Raw genomic sequence first — 18,180 nt, 5'->3', positions numbered from 1 at the left:
ATAAGGTCTGTGGTCATAAATCCACCTTTGAAGGACTGTTTGCCAGGCCTTTGCTGAATGGGAATGAGGGGAATTCACATTCGTTTAATAAAAGGGCTTTTGTTGAGACCAGGAATCTGCTTCGTGCTTTTTGGGGAGGCCGAGGTCAGAACAACCTCCAAGGTCCCTTCCATTTGCCATTCTTTATTCTATTCAACATTGTACAAGGGAAAAACAAATTAAACAAGCTTACCAGTCTTCAGGATCGCAATCCCGGAATCCTTTTGCAAATGGATTGCTGGCAATCTTAAGCTGGGTTATCTGAAGGAGAGAATTGGGAAAATGGATTTAGAGTCATTTTACGACTTCCGCGCCGCATGTTGTGAAGTGAATCCCTGCGGTTGTGAAGTTAGCAACACTGTCGTTAAGTGAATCTGGCTTCCCCCATTGATTTTGCTTGTCGGAAGGTCACAAAAGGAAATTACGTGACCCAGGGCACCGCAACCATCATAAACATGAGTCAATTGCCAAGAGTCTGAATTTTGACCACATGACCACTGGGAGGTCGTAAGTGTGGGAAATGGTCCTAAGTCACTTTTTTCAGTGCTATTGCTATTCCTTCCATCTTTCCTTCCTTCCTTCCACCTATCCACCCACCCACCCATGATGCACAGTGGTTAGAATACAGTATTGCAAACTAACTCTGCCCACAGCCAGGAGTTTGATCCTGACCAGCTCAAAGGTTGTTTCACCCTTCCCTCCTTCCAAGGTTGGTAAAATGAGGACCCAAATTGTTGGGGGCAAGAGGTTGACTTTGTAAACCCCTTAGAGAGGGCTGTAAAGCAAAGTGAAGAGGTATATAAGTTTGCTATTGCTCTTCCTTCCCCCTTCCTTCCTTCCATCCATCCATCCATCATCCATCCATCCATTCATCCATCCATCTATCCATCCATCCATGGTGCACAGTGGTTAGAATTCAGTATTTCAGGCTAACTCTGCCCACAGCCAGGAGTTCGATCCTGACCAGCTCAAAGGTTGTTTCCGCCTTCCCTCCTTCCAAGGTTGGTAAAATGAGGACCCAGATTGTTGGGGGCAAGAGGCTGACTCTGTAAACTCCTTAGAGAGGGCCGTAAAGCACTGTAAAGCAGTATATAAGTCTAAGTGCTATTGCTATTGCTCTTTTAAGTCTAACTCTCAGCACCCGGACAGAGGCATTTTTAAAGCTTCAGATCCGTTTTGAAAAGCACATATTATCTGCAAAAATATCCCCAGACCATCCCTGCGGAGAATTTATTTCATGCACGGGGAGGTGGGGGAAGAGTGAAGGGGGAAAGGGACATCCCCTCCCCCCTTCCCTCTTCCTTTATAACCCCTTTATATTTAAACAAATCCAGGGACAAAGTATCATGATTGTGAGTTTCCGGAATGGGTTGAAAAACAAACTTTAAGCCCCTCGGTGACAGTTCAACCTTTCGAGGTCAAAGTGATAGAAAGCAGAAGAGAAAATAAGCAGCTGTTCTAAGCGATCAGGGAGATGCCAGCCTGGAAAAGGCTTCTTAAAGGCACAGCTGCCCTCGAGCCTTGATTCCATCGTTCCCCGTTTTCTTTGTGTTCTATCACGGCTCCTTCCCTCCTCCTCCTCCTCCTCCTCTTCCCCCTCCTTCACCGATTATGTGGGGGAGGAATTCTCCTCTTCCACCTCCATTGTTGCAATACAATCTTCTCCTTTATGAAAAGAAATATCCTTCTCCTCTTCCTTCTCCATTATTCTGAAAACATCTTCTTCTCCTTCTCTTCCTCCTCCTTCTCCTTCTCCTCTTCCTCTCCTTCTCTTCCTCCTCTTCCTCCTCCTCTTCCTCTTCTTGCTTCTCCTCTGCCTTCTCCTCCTCCATTATTATAAAAATATCTCCTCCTCCTCTTTGTCCATTATTATGAAAACATCTTCTCATCTGTCTCTTCCTCCTCCTCCTCCTCCTCTACCTCCTCCCTCCTCCTTCTTCTATACCTCTCCTTCTCCTTTCCTCCCTCTCTTCCTTCTCCTTCTCCCCCCTCTTCTCCTTCTCCTCCTCCATTATTCTGAAGTCTCCTCCTTTTCCTTCTCATTCTCTCCTCCTCTTTCTCCTTTAATATGAAAACATCTCCTCCTCCTCCGTCTCTTCCTCCTCCTTCTTCATCCTTTTCTTCCTTTTCCTCTTCCTCTTCCTTCTCCTCATTGTCCATTATTTTGAAAACATCTCCTTCTCTTCCTCCTTCTCCTCCTTTTCAAAAAACATGGCTACCAGTTTTCTTATATTTAGCAGGAAAAGGCACACCTTCCTTCACTTGGAAATGGTATGTTGGAGGTGTCCTCCTACAGATCGGATTCAAGGAGAGTATGCTCCCACCGAAGCAAGAGACTTGTGGTCTACCAGGAGGAAGCAGGGGATTAGTGGCAATCTCCCCCTCCCCACGAGGCGCTTCTGAACACATTAACTCCCTACCTCTCCCCCAGGCATCTTCCAAATCAAGCACAGCCCCCAAGATTTCTTTTCTATTTCTTCTGGGTAATGTTCTGAGTGTGTTTTTGCATTTCCACCCTAATGGGCAGCTCTGGGATTTATTGGTGGTCTCCCATCCTACTTCATCCCTGCTTTTGAACAACCCACTGCAAGTCAGGTCAGTGCTGCCCCCTCCTGGGAGGATTTTGACATGCAGGGCTAATTGGGGGGCCATCATTGGTTCTTTATAAGAGGGGGGGGGAATCTGAAGGGACCTTTGATTCCATAGACACTTAGGAGATTTAAGATTCCAGCTGACCAATTTGAATTGATGTCTTTTCAGCCTCCTGCATACAAAACATCATAATTTGTGACCTAAGAAAACATTTACATAGCTCAGAGCCTAGTGGTTAAAGCATCAGCCTAGAAACCAGGAGCCAGTGAGTTCTAGTCCTGCCTTAGGCATGAAAGCTAAATGAGTGACTTTGAGCCAGTCACCAAGAGATGGTGAGTTCTAGTCCTGCCTTAGGCATGAAAGCTGATTGTGTCAGGCCTGCAGCCATCTTTTCTGTTGAATCTTTGGCCTGCCACACTTTCTGTTATTCTGCTATGCATTTTCTATGGTGGGAAAATGGGAGAGGGGATTGTATGGAGTTAGGTGCTATGTAGTCAAAACAAAATTCCTTTCTAGAAAACCAAGGTCATCCTTTGTCTTTACACCTCTGCACCTGACCGGAACTGGATAGGTGGAACTGCCAGCATGGCAGTGGAAGATTGGACCATATGATGGACTTGTGGATATGGGGGCAAGATCATGAACTCTCAACTGGGTGGGGAAAACCCAGGAACCTCAGATTTGGGTTTCCCCAGATGTGCCAACATGTCTCTCTCAATAAATTGGAATTTTGACCAATACTTTGCCTGGACTCTGATATACTTTTGGATGCTATTTGGATCCCTGACAGATTGAGTGACTCTGAGCCAATCACGAGGAGTTGGTGAGTTCTAGTTCCACCTTAGGCATGAAAGCTGACTGGGTGACTTTCGGGCCAGTCCCTCTCTTTCAGTCCAATCCACCTCGCAGGGCTATTCTGGTGGGGAAAATAGGAGGAGGAAAGTCTGCTGCTGTGGCCTAGAGGTGAAGCTCTTGCCTCACAATCAAGAGTTCAATCCTAGGGAGAGGCAGATGTAGGGTCTCCTGCTTGGGCAGGGGGCTGGACTAGATGACCTCTGTTAATCTCTGTGTTGGATATGTTCATCACCTTGAGTTATTTGTGAAACTAATAAAGGCAGGATACAAATAAAATAAAGCAGAATAAATAATACCCCTCTATTCCATGCACACACCACCAAAGCAAAAATATTCTGGTCCATCATTCAGAAATGAAGTGGACTTTGGCCCATCGGCAAAACAATATTGGGCAAAGGTATAAGGGTGGCTAGAAGAGATGACAACACAACATCTAAAACCAGAACGGTATACTATCAGGGAAATACAATAAAAGAATCATATAGTTAATGTTACATGTAATAACAGCAACTAGGATTACATAGGCACAAAATTGGAAAAAGGGAAGTATACCTACAGATGAAATGGTAATAAAGAAAATATTATGTGCTGGACAGGTTAAGGATGGAACTTAAAGATAAAGGGGAAACAGAATATTACTCAACGTGTGACTTATTGTATAAATGGCTAGATAACAGGTGCAGAGTTTAGAAACTTAATAATGAAAGAAGATCAACAAACTAGAAATACACACACACACACACACACACACACACACACACACACACATATATATATATATATATATATATATATATATATATATGAATATATACTGTAAACAATGTTAATATCAGACGGTAAGTGACTTGATTAAAATGTATAGAATGTGAAATAAGTAGAACATTATTGTAAACTATGAAAATAAGGGATATAACTATGATGTACAATATTATGTACTTAAAAGAGATTATGCTGTAGGACTATGACTATAATGGTTATGATCAGGGTGTTTAATACTATGTATATTTAAACAGGCAGTGCACTGCTGTTGCAAAACTGGAAATGTGATGTAGAATAAAGGAAAACGCACAATATTTTTTTTTTAAAGCAATGAAGTGGACTTTTCAATATTATTCTAACACAGTCTGCTCACACAAACCAATCTCCAACGTTATTAACATTATCCAACGTTATTTTTTTCCCCTCTTGGTGTGTGTGAATTGTGTCGGTGAGGAAGGAGAAGGGATGGGAGCTGCCTACGGTTCCACCGATAATACGGGAAGATCAGTTTAACCCAAGTCGTGCTGTTTTGCCAATTTTGAGGAGGGGGGAGCAGGGAAAGTAGAGATCTGTACTTCACTAGAATCAGGCCTCCCAGGGTGATCAAATTCCTTCAGAAAGCCATCAACGGATTTAGCAGATGAAATGCTTAAGGAGAAGCAGAGGAAGCAGATAATTCTTCAGACAGTCTGCGGGACTTGCTGGAGATGCAAAAAATGTACATTATTTGGCTACAGAATAGCTGTGCAGAAAAGAGCGAGTCTCCTTAACAAGCCTCCCAGAAGGGACTTTCAGAGTTGTGAACATGGTTTCTCAGCAATGGTGACGTTAAGAGGTGTGGAATTCAACTCTCAGGATTCCTCAGATGGGTGGACTTCAACTCCCAGAGTTCCCCAGCCAGATTGCTTTAAGATATATAGACTTCAAGTCCCAGAACTCTTAATCCAGCAAATTTTAAAATATATGGACTTCAACTCCCAGAATATACTAATCCAGCAACCATTAAAATATATGGGCTTCAACTCCCAGAATTTTTAATCCATCATGCCTTAAGATATTATATGGACTTCAGCTCCCAGAATTCCCTAGCCAACATGCTTTAAGATATATGGACTTCAACTCCCAGAACTATTAATCCAGCAAGTTTTAAAATATATGGACTTCAACTCCCAGAATGTTTAATCCAGCATGCTTTAAAATATACAGGCTTCAACTCCCAGAATATCTTAATCCAACAAGCATTAAGATATATGGGCTTCAACTCCCAGAATTTTTAATCCAGCATGCTTTAAAATATTATATGACTTCAGCTCCCAGAATTGCCCAGCCAGCAAGTTTTAAAATATATGGACATCAACTCCCAGAATTTTTAATCCAGCATGCTTTAAAATATATGGGCTTCAACTCCCAGAATTTTTAATCCAGCATGCTTTAAGATATTATATGGACTTCAGCTCCCAGAATTGCCCAGTCAGCAAGTTTTAAAATATGTGGATTTCAAGTCCCAGAATATCTTAATTCAGCAAGCATTAAAATATATTGACTTCAACTCCTAGAATTTTTAATCCAGCATGCTTTAAAATATATGACTTCAACTCCCAGAATATCTTAATTCAGCAAGCATTAAAATATATGGGCTTCAACTTCCAGAATTTTTAATCCAGTATGCTTTAAGATATTATATGGATTTCAGAATTCCCCAGCCAGCATGCTTTAAGATATATGGACCTCAGCTCCCAGAATTCATAATCCAGCGTGATGGACTTCAATTCCCAGAATTCCCCAGTCAGCCTGCTTTAAAATGTGCGAACGTCAACTCCCAGAATTCCCCAGCTGTCAGCATCAGTAGGAAACTCTGAGAGCTGGCTGGGAAAATTCCTCCTGCTCACTGAGGAATTCTGGGATTTGAAGTACATACACCTTAACATCACCAAGGTTGAGGACCCCTGGTTTAGAAACTGGCCTTCTTTACACCAGGCTAACTCCAATCCAGTTCAAGCTGAGACTCAACAATGGAAATCAAAGTTTAGTGGGTGCACTGAGAATTCAAACCCTCCCAGACATGACTGTGGGCAGCTATGTTTCTTTGCAATCTATTCTTCCATGGACAAGCCATTTGAAGATAAGAATTTTAATGCTGTGTGTTTCAGGATTGAATTCAAGGCTTTACCCGAAACAGAAATCTTGGGAACTAGGCAGTGGAGAAGGGTAGAGGTGGGAGAAATGCTCAGATTGAACAGCCAAGAAGCAGATGTAGAAAGAGATAAAGAGATCTTAGAGAGGAATATGGGAGACAAGTCAAAAAGAAAAAAAAAGCATAGCAATTAAAGTATTGAAGTGGACAAGAGATGATGGATAGATGGCTTTACGTTTTTCAGGTTGTTTTGATTTTTTTCTTCTCTCTCTTCTTTCTTTTTTGCAGGTAGGTGAAATGATTAGAAGTTCAATAGGATAGAAAGAAAATGTTTTTTTAACGAAAGATGACCCGATTAAAAGTTAGAAAAAGAGATAGAAATAAGAGAAAAGGGGAATATTAGCGTATATACTTTTATGTAATGAAATAAGAGCATTAATCAAATAGTGACAGATTGCAACTGTATATAAATATGTATTACTATTAGAAATCCATAAGGTGGTTGAAAGTAATAACTGTGACTAATGCAATTAGTTTCATTTGTATTGGAATGCAAACCCAGGTGCCACACTGTTCTCTCATTTGTACGTTTGTAAAAAATAAAGTAAAATAAAAAGGTTTTGTTTTTTTAAAAGGTAGCAAAAGTGGATCACAAAACCTCACAACATTGCGACCGTCATAAATAGGAGGCCGTTGCCAAGCGTTTGAATTTTGATCACGTGACCACGGGGAGGTGCCGATGGTTGTAAGCGTGTAAAACGGTCCTAAGTCACTTTTTTCCCAGCGGCGTTTGTCGCTTTGAATCGTCACTAAGCGAACTGTGGTAACTTGGGAACTATCTGTACCCTACTTGGCTTCAAGAGAAGGGGGAGATCTCCAAAGCCTCCAAAAATGTTTTGTTTTACACCAAAGAAGCCCCCCCTTCTCTCCCCCCCTTTCTGATTGATTTGAAGCATTCAAAGTCGCCTCCGAATTGGGCTTTGCCAATTTCATGGGGTCTTCTCTGTAGAGACGCATTTCCCATCTAGTCTCCTGGCACAGATAATATGGGGTGGGGTCTCTTTTTTTGCCCCATTAGACACAAGCAATCCATAACCTTTGGAGCCTGGTGATAAAAGGACTTCCAGGCTCCATGGGCACATTCTGGGCACAGAGATCTCCCAGATGTATAAACAGATGCAGTGAAGGGGTGTTTTTATCCCCAGCTGCAACTTCACACAATTTCTTCTCTGTTGGGGCACTGTAATTGTGTGCCTGGGAAGCTGGTAATAGCAAAACTGTTCACACACACACACCTGGTTTCTGGGTCACCAGCTGCATAGGAATCCCATGTAATGGTGAGGGGCAGTGATGGTTTTTATTTTCCTGGATCACCGCAGATGGGAACCGCAGCCAAGAAAGTAAAAGATGCTTGCTCCTGGGGAGGAAAGCGATGGCAACTCTAGACAGCAGACTAAAAAGAAGAGATATCACCCTGCCAACAAAAGTGCATCTAGTCAAGGCTGTGGTTTTCCCAGTTGCAATGGATGGCTTTGAAGGTTGGACCATAAGGAAGGCTGAGTGCCAAAGAATGGAGACCTTTCAACTCTGGTGCTGGAGAAGACTCCTGCATTGAGTCCCTTGGACTGCAAGGCCATCCAACCGGTCAGTCCTAGAGGAGATCAACCCTGACTCCTCTTTGGAAGGCCAGATCCTGAAGAGGAAACTCAAAGACTTTGGCCGTCTAATGAGAAGGAAGAAAGACTCCCTGGAGAAGAGCCTCATGCTGGGAACGATGGAGGGCAAAAGAAGAAGGGGACAACAGAGAAGGAGGTGGCTGGATGGAGTCACTGTAGCAGTTGAAGTGAGCTTAAATGGACCAGAGGATGGTAGAGGACAGGAAGGCCCGGAGGAATGTTGTCCAAGGGGTCGTGATGGGTTGGACACGACTTCGCAACTAAGAACAACACCACAAAGAAGAGGGGGGTCAATTTATTTTCCAAATCACCAGAAAGCAAGATGAGAAACAACGGATGGAAACTAATCAAGGAGAGAAGCAACCTGGAATTAAGGAGAAATTTCCTAACAGTGAGAATAGCAATAGCAATAGCAGTTAGACTTATATACTGCTTCATAGGGCTTTCAGCCCTCTCTAAGCGGTTTACAGAGTCAGCATATTGCCCCCAACAACAATCCGGGTCCTCAATAACTAACTATGGAATGGGTTGCCTTTAGAAGTTGTGGGTGCTTCCATCCCTGGAAGTTTTTAAGAAGAGACTGGACTTGTCTGAAATTGTATAGGATCTCCTGCTTGAGCAGGGGGTTGGACTAGAAGACCTCCCAGGTCCCTTCCAGCTCTCTTCTTATTGATTGAACTAAGGGCTAGTTTGCTATATATTTTTTCACAAATGCAATAAAAGGAAGGATCATCAATTGTGGATCTCGCTAACATATTTTGCGGCGACCTTTCCTACTTCTCTCTAGCTCTCCAAGTGCCTTCAAACAATGCAGATGTAATGTATTCCGGTGGCTGGATGGAGTCACCGAAGCAGTCGGCGTGAGCTTCAATGGACTCCAGAGGATGGTAGAGGACAGGAAGGCCTGGAGGAACGTTGTCCCTGAGGTCGCGATGGGTTGGACATGACTTCGCAACTAACAACAATGAGGATATTTGCAAATAAAACTACTTATTTTCCCGCCTGACATCTTTGGCATCCTAAACTTGTGTCTTTCTTTCCTCTGCCAAGATGGGGGAACGAACCCCATCTAAACCCCGCAGAGTTGCTAAAACCGGAGCCTGATTTGAATCTGCAAGTTTTTGCATCGCAAACTACCTTCATTCTTCCCTCCAGGCCTTCAAATGTGAGACTAAATCGCCTCCTTTAAGAGCTGTTGCACCAATTTTTCTCCCCCACCAAAACAAGCAAAAGTTGGTTGATTGACTGCACCCAACCACCTCCTTACCTTCTCTTTTCCGGCTCTTCATCCATCATGTCACTAGATGGAGATGTGTGCTGGACAGGAGAAGGTGACTTTTTAAGGGGAGGGGGAGGGGCGGGGGGTTAGTTGGTTGGTTGATAAATGACGCCTGGGAAAGCCTGGGTCTCCTTAATGAATTCCAGATACTCACCCGATGGTTTTGATAGGCCGTGACGGCGGTGAATCGGGTCTCCTCGAAGACAAAGGTCTTAAAGTTCTCCTCGGCGTACTTCTCGCTGTCTTTTCGTGGGTCCACGTAGACCACGTGGAAACGGGGCTGGTATCTGTGCATGGAGTTCAAAATGATCTGAATGACAAAACGAGCAAGGGGAAATCGTATAACTGGTCCGTTCGGCCACACCGAGGTGGTAGCGACAAGAGAGAGAGAAAAAAAAGAAAGAGACGGAGACAGAGACATATATATATATAGAGAGAGAGAGATGGAGAGAGACAGAGTGAGACACAGAGAGAGACACAGAGAGAAAGAGAGAGAGAGAGACAGACAGTGATGGAGAGAGACAGAGTGAGACAGACAGAGAGAGAGAGAGACAGAGACAGAGGCGGAGAGAGAGATGGAGAGAGACAGAGAGAGAGACAAAGAGAGAGAGACAGAGGCAGAGAGAGAGATGAGACAGAGTGAGACACAGAGACAGAGAGAGAGGTGGAGAGAGACACAGAGTGAGACAGAGAGAGAAAGAGAGAGACAGACAGCGATGGAAAGAGACAGAATGAGACAGACAGACAGAGAGAGACAGAGGCAGAGAGAGAGAGAGAGACGGAGACGCACAGAGTGAGACAGAGACAAACAGAGAGAGGCAGGCGGAGAGAGATGAAGTGAGACAGACAGAGAGAGAGAGAGAGAGAGAGACAGAGACAGAGAAAGACAGAGGCAGACAGAGAGACAGAGAGAGAGGGTGAAACAGAGGCAGAGAGAGAGAGACAGAGGCGGAGAGAGACGGAGAGAGACAGAGAAAGAGACAGAGAGAGAGAGACAGAGAGTGAGACAGAGAGTGAGACAGAGACAGACAGAGAGATACAGAGTGAGTCAGAAACAGAGATAGAGAGACAGGCGGAGAGAGACAGAGGCGGAGAGAGACAGAGAGAGACAGAGTGAGACAGAGACAGGTAGAGAGATAGAGACACAGAGAGATACAGAGAGAGAGACAGACAGACAGAGACAGACAGACGGAAAGAGACAGACGGAAAGAGAGAAAACACCCCACACAATGTTCAGGTTAAAAGAGGCCACTTCAAAGGCAGTTCTTTCTCCCCTCAACTTGGCAAGAAGGTGATGGCTGAGTTGTCCACCATGTTGGCTGGGGATGATGGGGGTTGTTGTGTCCCGCAGCTGTCGAGTAGGGTTTCTCAGCCTTGATGGCTTGAAGATGTATGGATTTCAGCTCACAGAATTCTGGAAGCTGACCTCCACGCCTCTTAATGACACCAAGGTTAGAAAATCCCACTCAAGAACTTTGCAGCTGCATGACACCACAAGCCCAGGGGTGGGATTGCACCTGTTTGGGCAAACAGGATGTTAATTTTGCATCCGGTTTGCCGAACCGGTTGTTGCAAGGACAGGCTGGTTAATATCTTGTCCTGCCTTCAGGGGCTTTGGAGAATAGCTTGACTCCCTCTTCTTTGTGGCACCCCTGAGATATTGGAAGGCTGCTATCATGCCTCCCCTAGTCCTTCTTTTCATTGAACTAGACATACCCAGTTCCTGCAACTGTTCTTCATATGTTTTAGCCTCCAGTTCCCTAATCATCTTTGTTGCTCTTCTCTGCACTCTTTCTAGAGTCTCCGCATCTTTTCTACATCGTGGCGACCAAAACTGAATGCAGGATTCCAAGTGTGGGCTTACCAAGGCCTTATAAAGTGGTATTAACACTTCACGTGATATTAATTCTATCCCTCTGCAGCCGAGAACCGTGTTGGCTTTTAAATTAATTAAATTAAATAAATAAATGGAGATGGTGGTAGGTGTTAATGATGATATTCACCTCCTCACCCCCTCCTCCCTAGCTGCCCCTGGTTCTCCCTTCCCCAGAGAACCACTTACATGCCCGTTGTCATCCAATAAATTGTTCGTCAGCTTCAATTTATCAAAGGACACGATTTGCTTCATCCACTGAGCTCCCCTTGCCGGGGAATCCGGGTGGTAGTGCACTCTCCCAGGCGTGGCAGGGTCGGCTTTGCCAGCGACGAGCCAGGAGGAGCTGTGAAAGGCATACCTGCAAGGAGCAAGAAAAGCCAGGAATTGATTTGACTCACAATGCTTGGAAAGGAGACCACCAGGAAATCCCAGATTTGCTTGGGAGAGGGGCGGGGAACCCCAAACATTTGGCAGATGTAGGAGATGCCCAGGCTCATCTCTTATCCCCTGCTCATTCTTCCTCCCGGCAAGAATTCACTTAGCAACCATGTTACTAACTTTTTTTTAGTGCTGTTGTTAACTTTGGACAGTCACTAAATGAACTGTTGTAAGCCAAGGACTACCTGTATAAAGATTTACTGGAAGATTAAGCTCTCTAGAAGAATCTGGCTTCAAAATCAAAATTCAAAAAAATGGCTTCAAAATCTAAGGGACTTGTTTGGGCAAAACTCAGGAGTACTTTTTCGTGCGGCTGTTGATAAAAATAGGATTGCCAACATGATTGCCAGCATCCAATAACAGATATGGGGAGGAAGAGAAAGAGGAGGAAGAGGAGGAGGAGGGGGAGAGGAGGAAGAGGAGGAGGAGGAGAGAAGGAGGAGGGGGGAGAAGGAGGAGAGGAGGAGGAAGAGGAGGAGGAGAAGAGAAGGAGGAGGAGGGGAGGAGGAGGAGGGGAGGAGGAGGAGGAGGAGAAGAAGAAGAAGAAGAAGAAGAAGAACAACAACAACAACAACAGAAATTGAGTTGTGAGTCACAAAGCAATATTCCCTTTGAATTAAGGATGTAATATTTTCTCTTTTCCCCCCTTTTCTCTAAAGCATAAGGGGGGAGGGGGGAGGAGGAGGAGGAGGAGAAGAAGAAGAAGAACAACAACAACAACAATAACAACAACAACAACAACAACAGAAATTGAGTTGTGAGTAACAAAGCAATATTCCCTTTGAATTAAGAAGAAGAAGAATCTGGCCAACTGGCCATTAAGGGAAATGAGTGGGGGATAAGAGAAACATTCGAAGTGAGCTGCAGTTAGATCTCTAGTGGGCGCCCAGAGACTCGTGACTTATGACGCGTTTGACCCCTCCCTTGGGCTCAGCCTGGTCATTTCCTACAGCAGCCCAGATATGACGTAAACCCAAACGCTGGGTTAAAAAGGCCGCACTGTGGTTATTGCATGAAGAAGCCACCACGGGACAGCTGCCTCGGCATCCCGGGGTTGGACGCCAAGGAGATCCTGGACTTCTCCATCAAGGGTGTCTTGAAAAAGCAGGTTTCGGATGAAGGGTGGTGGCTCCCAATGAAGGCTGAACAGAAACAAACGCAGAATCGAGCAAGAAGGGAGGTGGGGCGCCTGGGGCAAAAATCCTCCTTCTTGCATGCAATAGATCCCGTTTCTTTTGGCAAGCAAACATTTTTGAAGCCCTCCGGGAAGCTGCTGAGATATTTACCTCCTTGCCGGCGTGCAAGCAAGGAGCTTGGAGGGGACTGTAAAGGGAAGGGGGGCAGAGGAAGGGGAGAGTAACATCCTAACGGGGGTCCTCCGGGCGATGAGGTCATTACGGTACCCATGAGATCATTAGGGATGATCTTTTTATCCATCCCCCCCTAATGTTGAGTGGTCAAGGTGGGTGGTGGGAAACAGACAGTAATTACCTGTGCTCTTGGTTTATAATTCATTTAAGGTAAAGGTAAAGGTAAAAGTTCTCCTCGCAGATATGTGCTAGTCATTCCCGACTCTAGGGGGCGGGAATGAGCCAAGGTGGCGCAGTGGTTAAATGCAGCACTGCAGGCTACTGCTAGATCAGCAGGTCAGCGGTTCATATCTCACCGGCTCAGGGTTGACTCAGCCTTCCATCCTTCCGAGGTGGGTAAAATGAGGACCCAGATTGTTGGGGGCAATATGCTGACTCTCTGTAAACCGCTTAGAGAGGCCTGAAAGGCCTATGAAGCGGTATATAAGTCTACTGCTATTACTGCTATTGCTCATCTCCGTTCCAAAACTGAAGAGCCAGCACTGTCTGAAGACGTCTCCGTGGTCATGTGGTTGGCATGACTCAATGCCGAAGGTGCACAGAACGCTGTTCCCTTCCCACCAAAGGTGGTCCCTATTTTTCTACTTGCATTTTTTTACATGCTTTCGAACTGCTAGGTTGGCAGAAGCTGGGACAAGTCACGGGAGCTCACTCAGTTATGCAGCACTAGGGATTAGAACCGTTGAACTGCTGACCTTTCTGATCGACAAGCTCAGCATCTTAACCACTGAGCCACCGCGTCCCTTTTAATTCATTTAAGTTCATTTAATTGTTGTTCATCTTCATAAGGCTTTTCATGGTTTTATATTGATGCTTTTAAACTACTGTAAGCAGCTCGGAGTCACTTTGGAGAGTGAGATGGACGACATACAATGCTTAATCCAGCTGCACTGGCTGCCTATTGGACTCTGGACGAGTTTCAAGGTGCTAGTCGTTACTTTTAAAGCCCTACATGGTATCGGACCTGGGTACTTGAGAGACCGCCTCCTGCCAATTACCTCCCTACGACCAATTAGATCCCACGGATTAGGCCTCCTCCGGATACCATCAGCTAGCCAGTGTCGACTGGCGACTCCCCGGGGGAGGGCCCTTTCTGCGGCTGCTCCGGCCCTCTGGAACGATCTCCCCATGGAGATTCGGACCCTCACCACCCTTCAGGCTTTCCGCAAAGCCGCCAAGACCTGGCTGTTCCGGCAGGCCTGGGGCTGATGAGTTCCCAGCCCCACTTGAATTGCTGCGTCTGTTGGATAGTTTTAAATTGTCTCTGTTTTCTGTTTTTGTCTTGTGTGTTTTGTATGGCCCCTTCCCCATGTGTTTGTTCGCCGCCCTGAGTCCCTCCGGGAATAGGGTGGCATAGAAGTTCAATAAATTGAATTGAATTGAATTAATCAATAAACAAACATACAAATGCTAGCATTGTTCCAGAGAGAATTGTATATGTGTGTGCACACATGTGTGTGTGTATTTGAGCAAGGAAGGTGGGAGGTGGTCTCCTGGTTGTACAAGAAGCGATACCGACAGATTTCCCCAAACAACTGGGGGGGGGGGGATTCTACCCGCAGGACAATTCTATGAATATTCTCCTCTTTTCATATAGATTTTGGCTGGAGTTCTCAGTCAAGCAGGTCAGTGAAAGAGGTGATGGATGTCTTCACAGGACACATGAAACCCAAATGACATTTGACAGTCTGGGGGTCGTGTGAAACCTGCATGTTTGGCGAGCTTAAGGAATGAGATATGCCCGAAAAAGTAGTTGAAGTTCATAGCTAGGATAAGAATGATGTGTGAATGTGAATATGAATGAACATTCCCCAACTGAATACTCCCACATAATGCTGGGAATTATGGGAACTGGAGTCCAGCACATGTGGAGAGTGTATAGTTGGTAGGTAAAGTGGGAGGAAGGGAAAGAGGGAGGGAGGAGAGAAAGAAAGAAAAAGGAAGGAAGGAAGGAAGGAAGGAGAAAAAGGAAGGAAGGAGAAAGAAAAAGAGAGAGAGAGAAAGAAATAAAAAAGAGAGAAACTAGAAAGGCAGAGAAATAAAGTAACAAGAAAGAAAAAGAAAGAGAAGGAGGGAGGGAGGAGGGGGAGAGAGAAAGAAAGTTAGAAAGAGAAAGAAATAAGAAAGAGAGAAACAAGAAGGAAAAAGAAACAGAAGGAGGGAGGGAGGAGGGGGAGAGAGAAAGAAAGTTAGAAAGAAAGAAATAAGAGAGAAAGAAATAAGAAAGAGAGAAACAAGAAAGAAAAAGAAAGAGAAATGGAGGGAAGCAGGGAGGGAGGGAGGAGGGAGAGAAAGAGAGAAAGAAATAAAAAAGAGAGAAGGAAAGAAAGAAAGAAAAACAAGAAAGAAAAAAGAAAGAGAAGGAGGGAGGGAAGGACGGAGGGAGGAGAGAAAAGAAAGAAAAGAAATAAGAAAGACAGAAAGAGAGAAAGAAAGAGAGAAACAAGAAAAAAAGAGAGAAAGAGATAATCTCTTTCTCTTAAGGAAGAGAAAGGAAAGATTTCTACTAAACCTGTTTTAAAAATGGCTCAAAGGCATTCTTGCTTTTAAACCGAGAACAAAATTGGAGATAATCACTGACAAATGACTGAAGCCTCAAAGCAAAATAATGATTCACATAAAAAAGCAACAAATTTGAGATTTAGCTCCCTGCTCCTAAATTGCAGCTTCTTGGCAAGAAGGAAAAGGGCAAGCAAGACAGTTTGTTTTAGACTAGCTTCTAGCTTTGGAGAGAGAAAGAGAGGGGGGGGGAGAGGGAGAGACAGAAATGCCTGGGAGGAGCTGAGCATGGAAGAACAAAGTAGGGGACCAGGTGGGGGTTGGGGGGTGGAGGGATGAGAGGGAGGAGGGCCACTGGGGGAGGATTATGCCACCCCGTGAAGCCCCCTCCCCACTGAAAAGCATAATTAATCAACCCTTCCCATGCTTGTCTGCTAGAAATGAATTTTCCTCTTGTTTCCCAAAAGTCAATTTTTGCTCCTCCCCCTATGTAAAGGTAAAGGTTCTTCTCGCACATATGTGCTAGTCGTTCCCAACTCTAGTGGGCGGTGCTCATCTCCGTTTTAAAGAGCTTGTTAGGAATATAATCTAACGGTTGGGTTGGCAATATATAAATCATGTAACAATGTTGTACCTGTTTCTTTAAATCATACTGTAAAATGTGATTGGTTGCTGTTTTCCTCAATCGGCCATAAGAGGGAGCCAGAATGACTGTTAGCTCTCTGTTTTGTTAGATGCTGGGCTGATCTGATCTGAGTGTTTTAGAAGCTGGCTTTTAGAAAGTAAGCCGTAAGCTATTGTAAGTTTTGCAACTGCTAGCAAACTTTGAGTACCGGACTGTTCGTATGATACTGGACTATGTTATTTGGATTGTCCCTTAACTGAAAGACGTTGATGATTGACTGTCTTATCCGTGTATGACTTGGACTGTTTGATGGACTCTGATATCTCTATTTCCACGAAAGTAAAAGCCTATTTAAACTGCAGTGTCTCTGTATGCTGGTTTGTGTGTTCTCCAACACAACTCTCACAATGTTTCTCTGAACGCACTCATTCTCCCAACGGGAAGCTTACCTAACAGAGCCAGTGCTGTCCGAAGATGTCTCCATGGTCATGTAGCTGGCATAACTAAACGCCGAAGGCGCACGGAACGTTGTTCCCTTCCCACGAAAGGTGGTTCCTATTTTTCTACTTGCATTTTTTACATGCTTTTGAACTGCTAGGTTGGCAGAAATTGGGACAAGTAATGGGAGCTCCCTCCGTTACGCGGCACTAAGGATTCGAACCGCTGAACTGCTGACCTTTCTGATCGACAAGCTCAGCGTCTGAGCCACTGAGCCATTGCGTCCCTATCCTGTATTAGTTTTTGCAAATAAGTCCAAGGCAGTGAACATAATCAACACACCTTCTCCCTCCTATTTTCCCTACGAACCCTGTAAGGGGGGTTTTGCTGAGAGAGAGGGACTGGCCCCAAGTCATCCAGTTAGCTTTCATGCCTAAAATAGGACTGGAACTCACCATCACCTGGTGATTGGCCCCAAGTCACCCAGTTGGTTTTCATGCCTATGGCAGGACTAGAATTCACTATTGCCTAGTGATTGGCCCAAAGTCACCCAGTTGGCTTTCACGCCTGAGGCAGGACTAGAACTCATCATCGCCTGGTGATTGGCTCAAAGTCACCTAGCTGGCTTTCATGCCTGAGGCAGGACTAGAACTCACCATCTCCTTTTGATTGGCCCAAAAGGCATCTAGCTGGCTTTCATGCCTAAGTTGAAACTAGAACTCCCAGCCTCCAAGTTTCTGGCCCGCTGCCGTAACCACTTAGAACAAACTGTCCTTCACAATTCTGTAAAATCAATACTGAATCCTCCAAGGAAAATTCTGCCTTGGTGGGGAATTTGCACACACTCACACACTCCCAGCAATAGCAGAAAGGTCTCACAGCCCAGGAATCTAGTTGCAACTTGTGATTTCCATCCTCCTTCTGTTCCTTACAAGATACTCAGCTGCCTACTAGGAGGTCAACTTCATTCAAGGCATGGCAGCAACCTCTGGAGAGCTCTTCGCGCCCCAGAGAAGACATTTGAAACAGGACTAATACTTGCCGATAGCGTTTGTCGTCCACTGGGACAAAGTCCATCAGGAGCATATAGTCTGCCATGGGATCCATCCCAAAAATTTTCACCTGGAATGTGGGGAACATTCTCCTGTGGAAGAAAAAGAAGGAGACAGCTGAGAAGGATGGGTGAACATCTGGCAAAGCCCCATCCTGACCTCTGCCTGAGGACAGATTTCCAAAGAAAAGGGAATTGAGGTGGCATTGAGCAATTGGAAAACCCTCTAGCAAGATGGTTAGATTAACAGATTAACAGAGTTGGAAGGGACCTTGTAGGTCATCTAGTCCAACCCCAACCCCTACCCAAGCTCCGTTTCAAAGCCCAAGAGCCAGCGCTGTCCGAAGACGTCTCTGTGGTCATGTGGCCAGCATGACTAAACACCAAAGGTGGACAGAACAGTTACCTTCCCACCAAAGGTGGTCCCTATTTTTCTACTTGCATTTTTTATGTCCTTTCCAACTGCTAGGTTGGCAGAAGCTGGGACAAGTCACGGGAGCTCACTCCGTTATGCGTCGCTGGGGATTCAAACCACCCAACTGCCGA

General features: G+C 45.0%; 1 protein-coding gene across 1 annotated transcript in view; it reads right to left on the bottom strand.

The window, feature by feature from the left end:
• The window catches only part of TBX1 (T-box transcription factor 1), a 43,380-nt gene that overhangs the window by 13,200 nt on the left and 12,000 nt on the right, over nt 1-18,180 (bottom strand). Inside the window, exons 3-6 of the mRNA XM_032229428.1 lie at nt 17,626-17,727; nt 11,400-11,571; nt 9,492-9,647; nt 233-300 (exon numbers count right to left, since the gene is read on the bottom strand). Coding sequence (XP_032085319.1) covers nt 233-300; nt 9,492-9,647; nt 11,400-11,571; nt 17,626-17,727 — 498 coding nt within the window. The remainder of the gene's footprint in view (nt 1-232; nt 301-9,491; nt 9,648-11,399; nt 11,572-17,625; nt 17,728-18,180) is intronic.

Source organism: Thamnophis elegans, chromosome 13 (assembly GCF_009769535.1).
Source record: "Thamnophis elegans isolate rThaEle1 chromosome 13, rThaEle1.pri, whole genome shotgun sequence".
NCBI classification, from domain to species: domain Eukaryota; kingdom Metazoa; phylum Chordata; class Lepidosauria; order Squamata; family Colubridae; genus Thamnophis; species Thamnophis elegans.
Note: the sequence above shows the minus strand (reverse complement) of the source record. Positions and strands in the feature narration are given on the sequence as shown.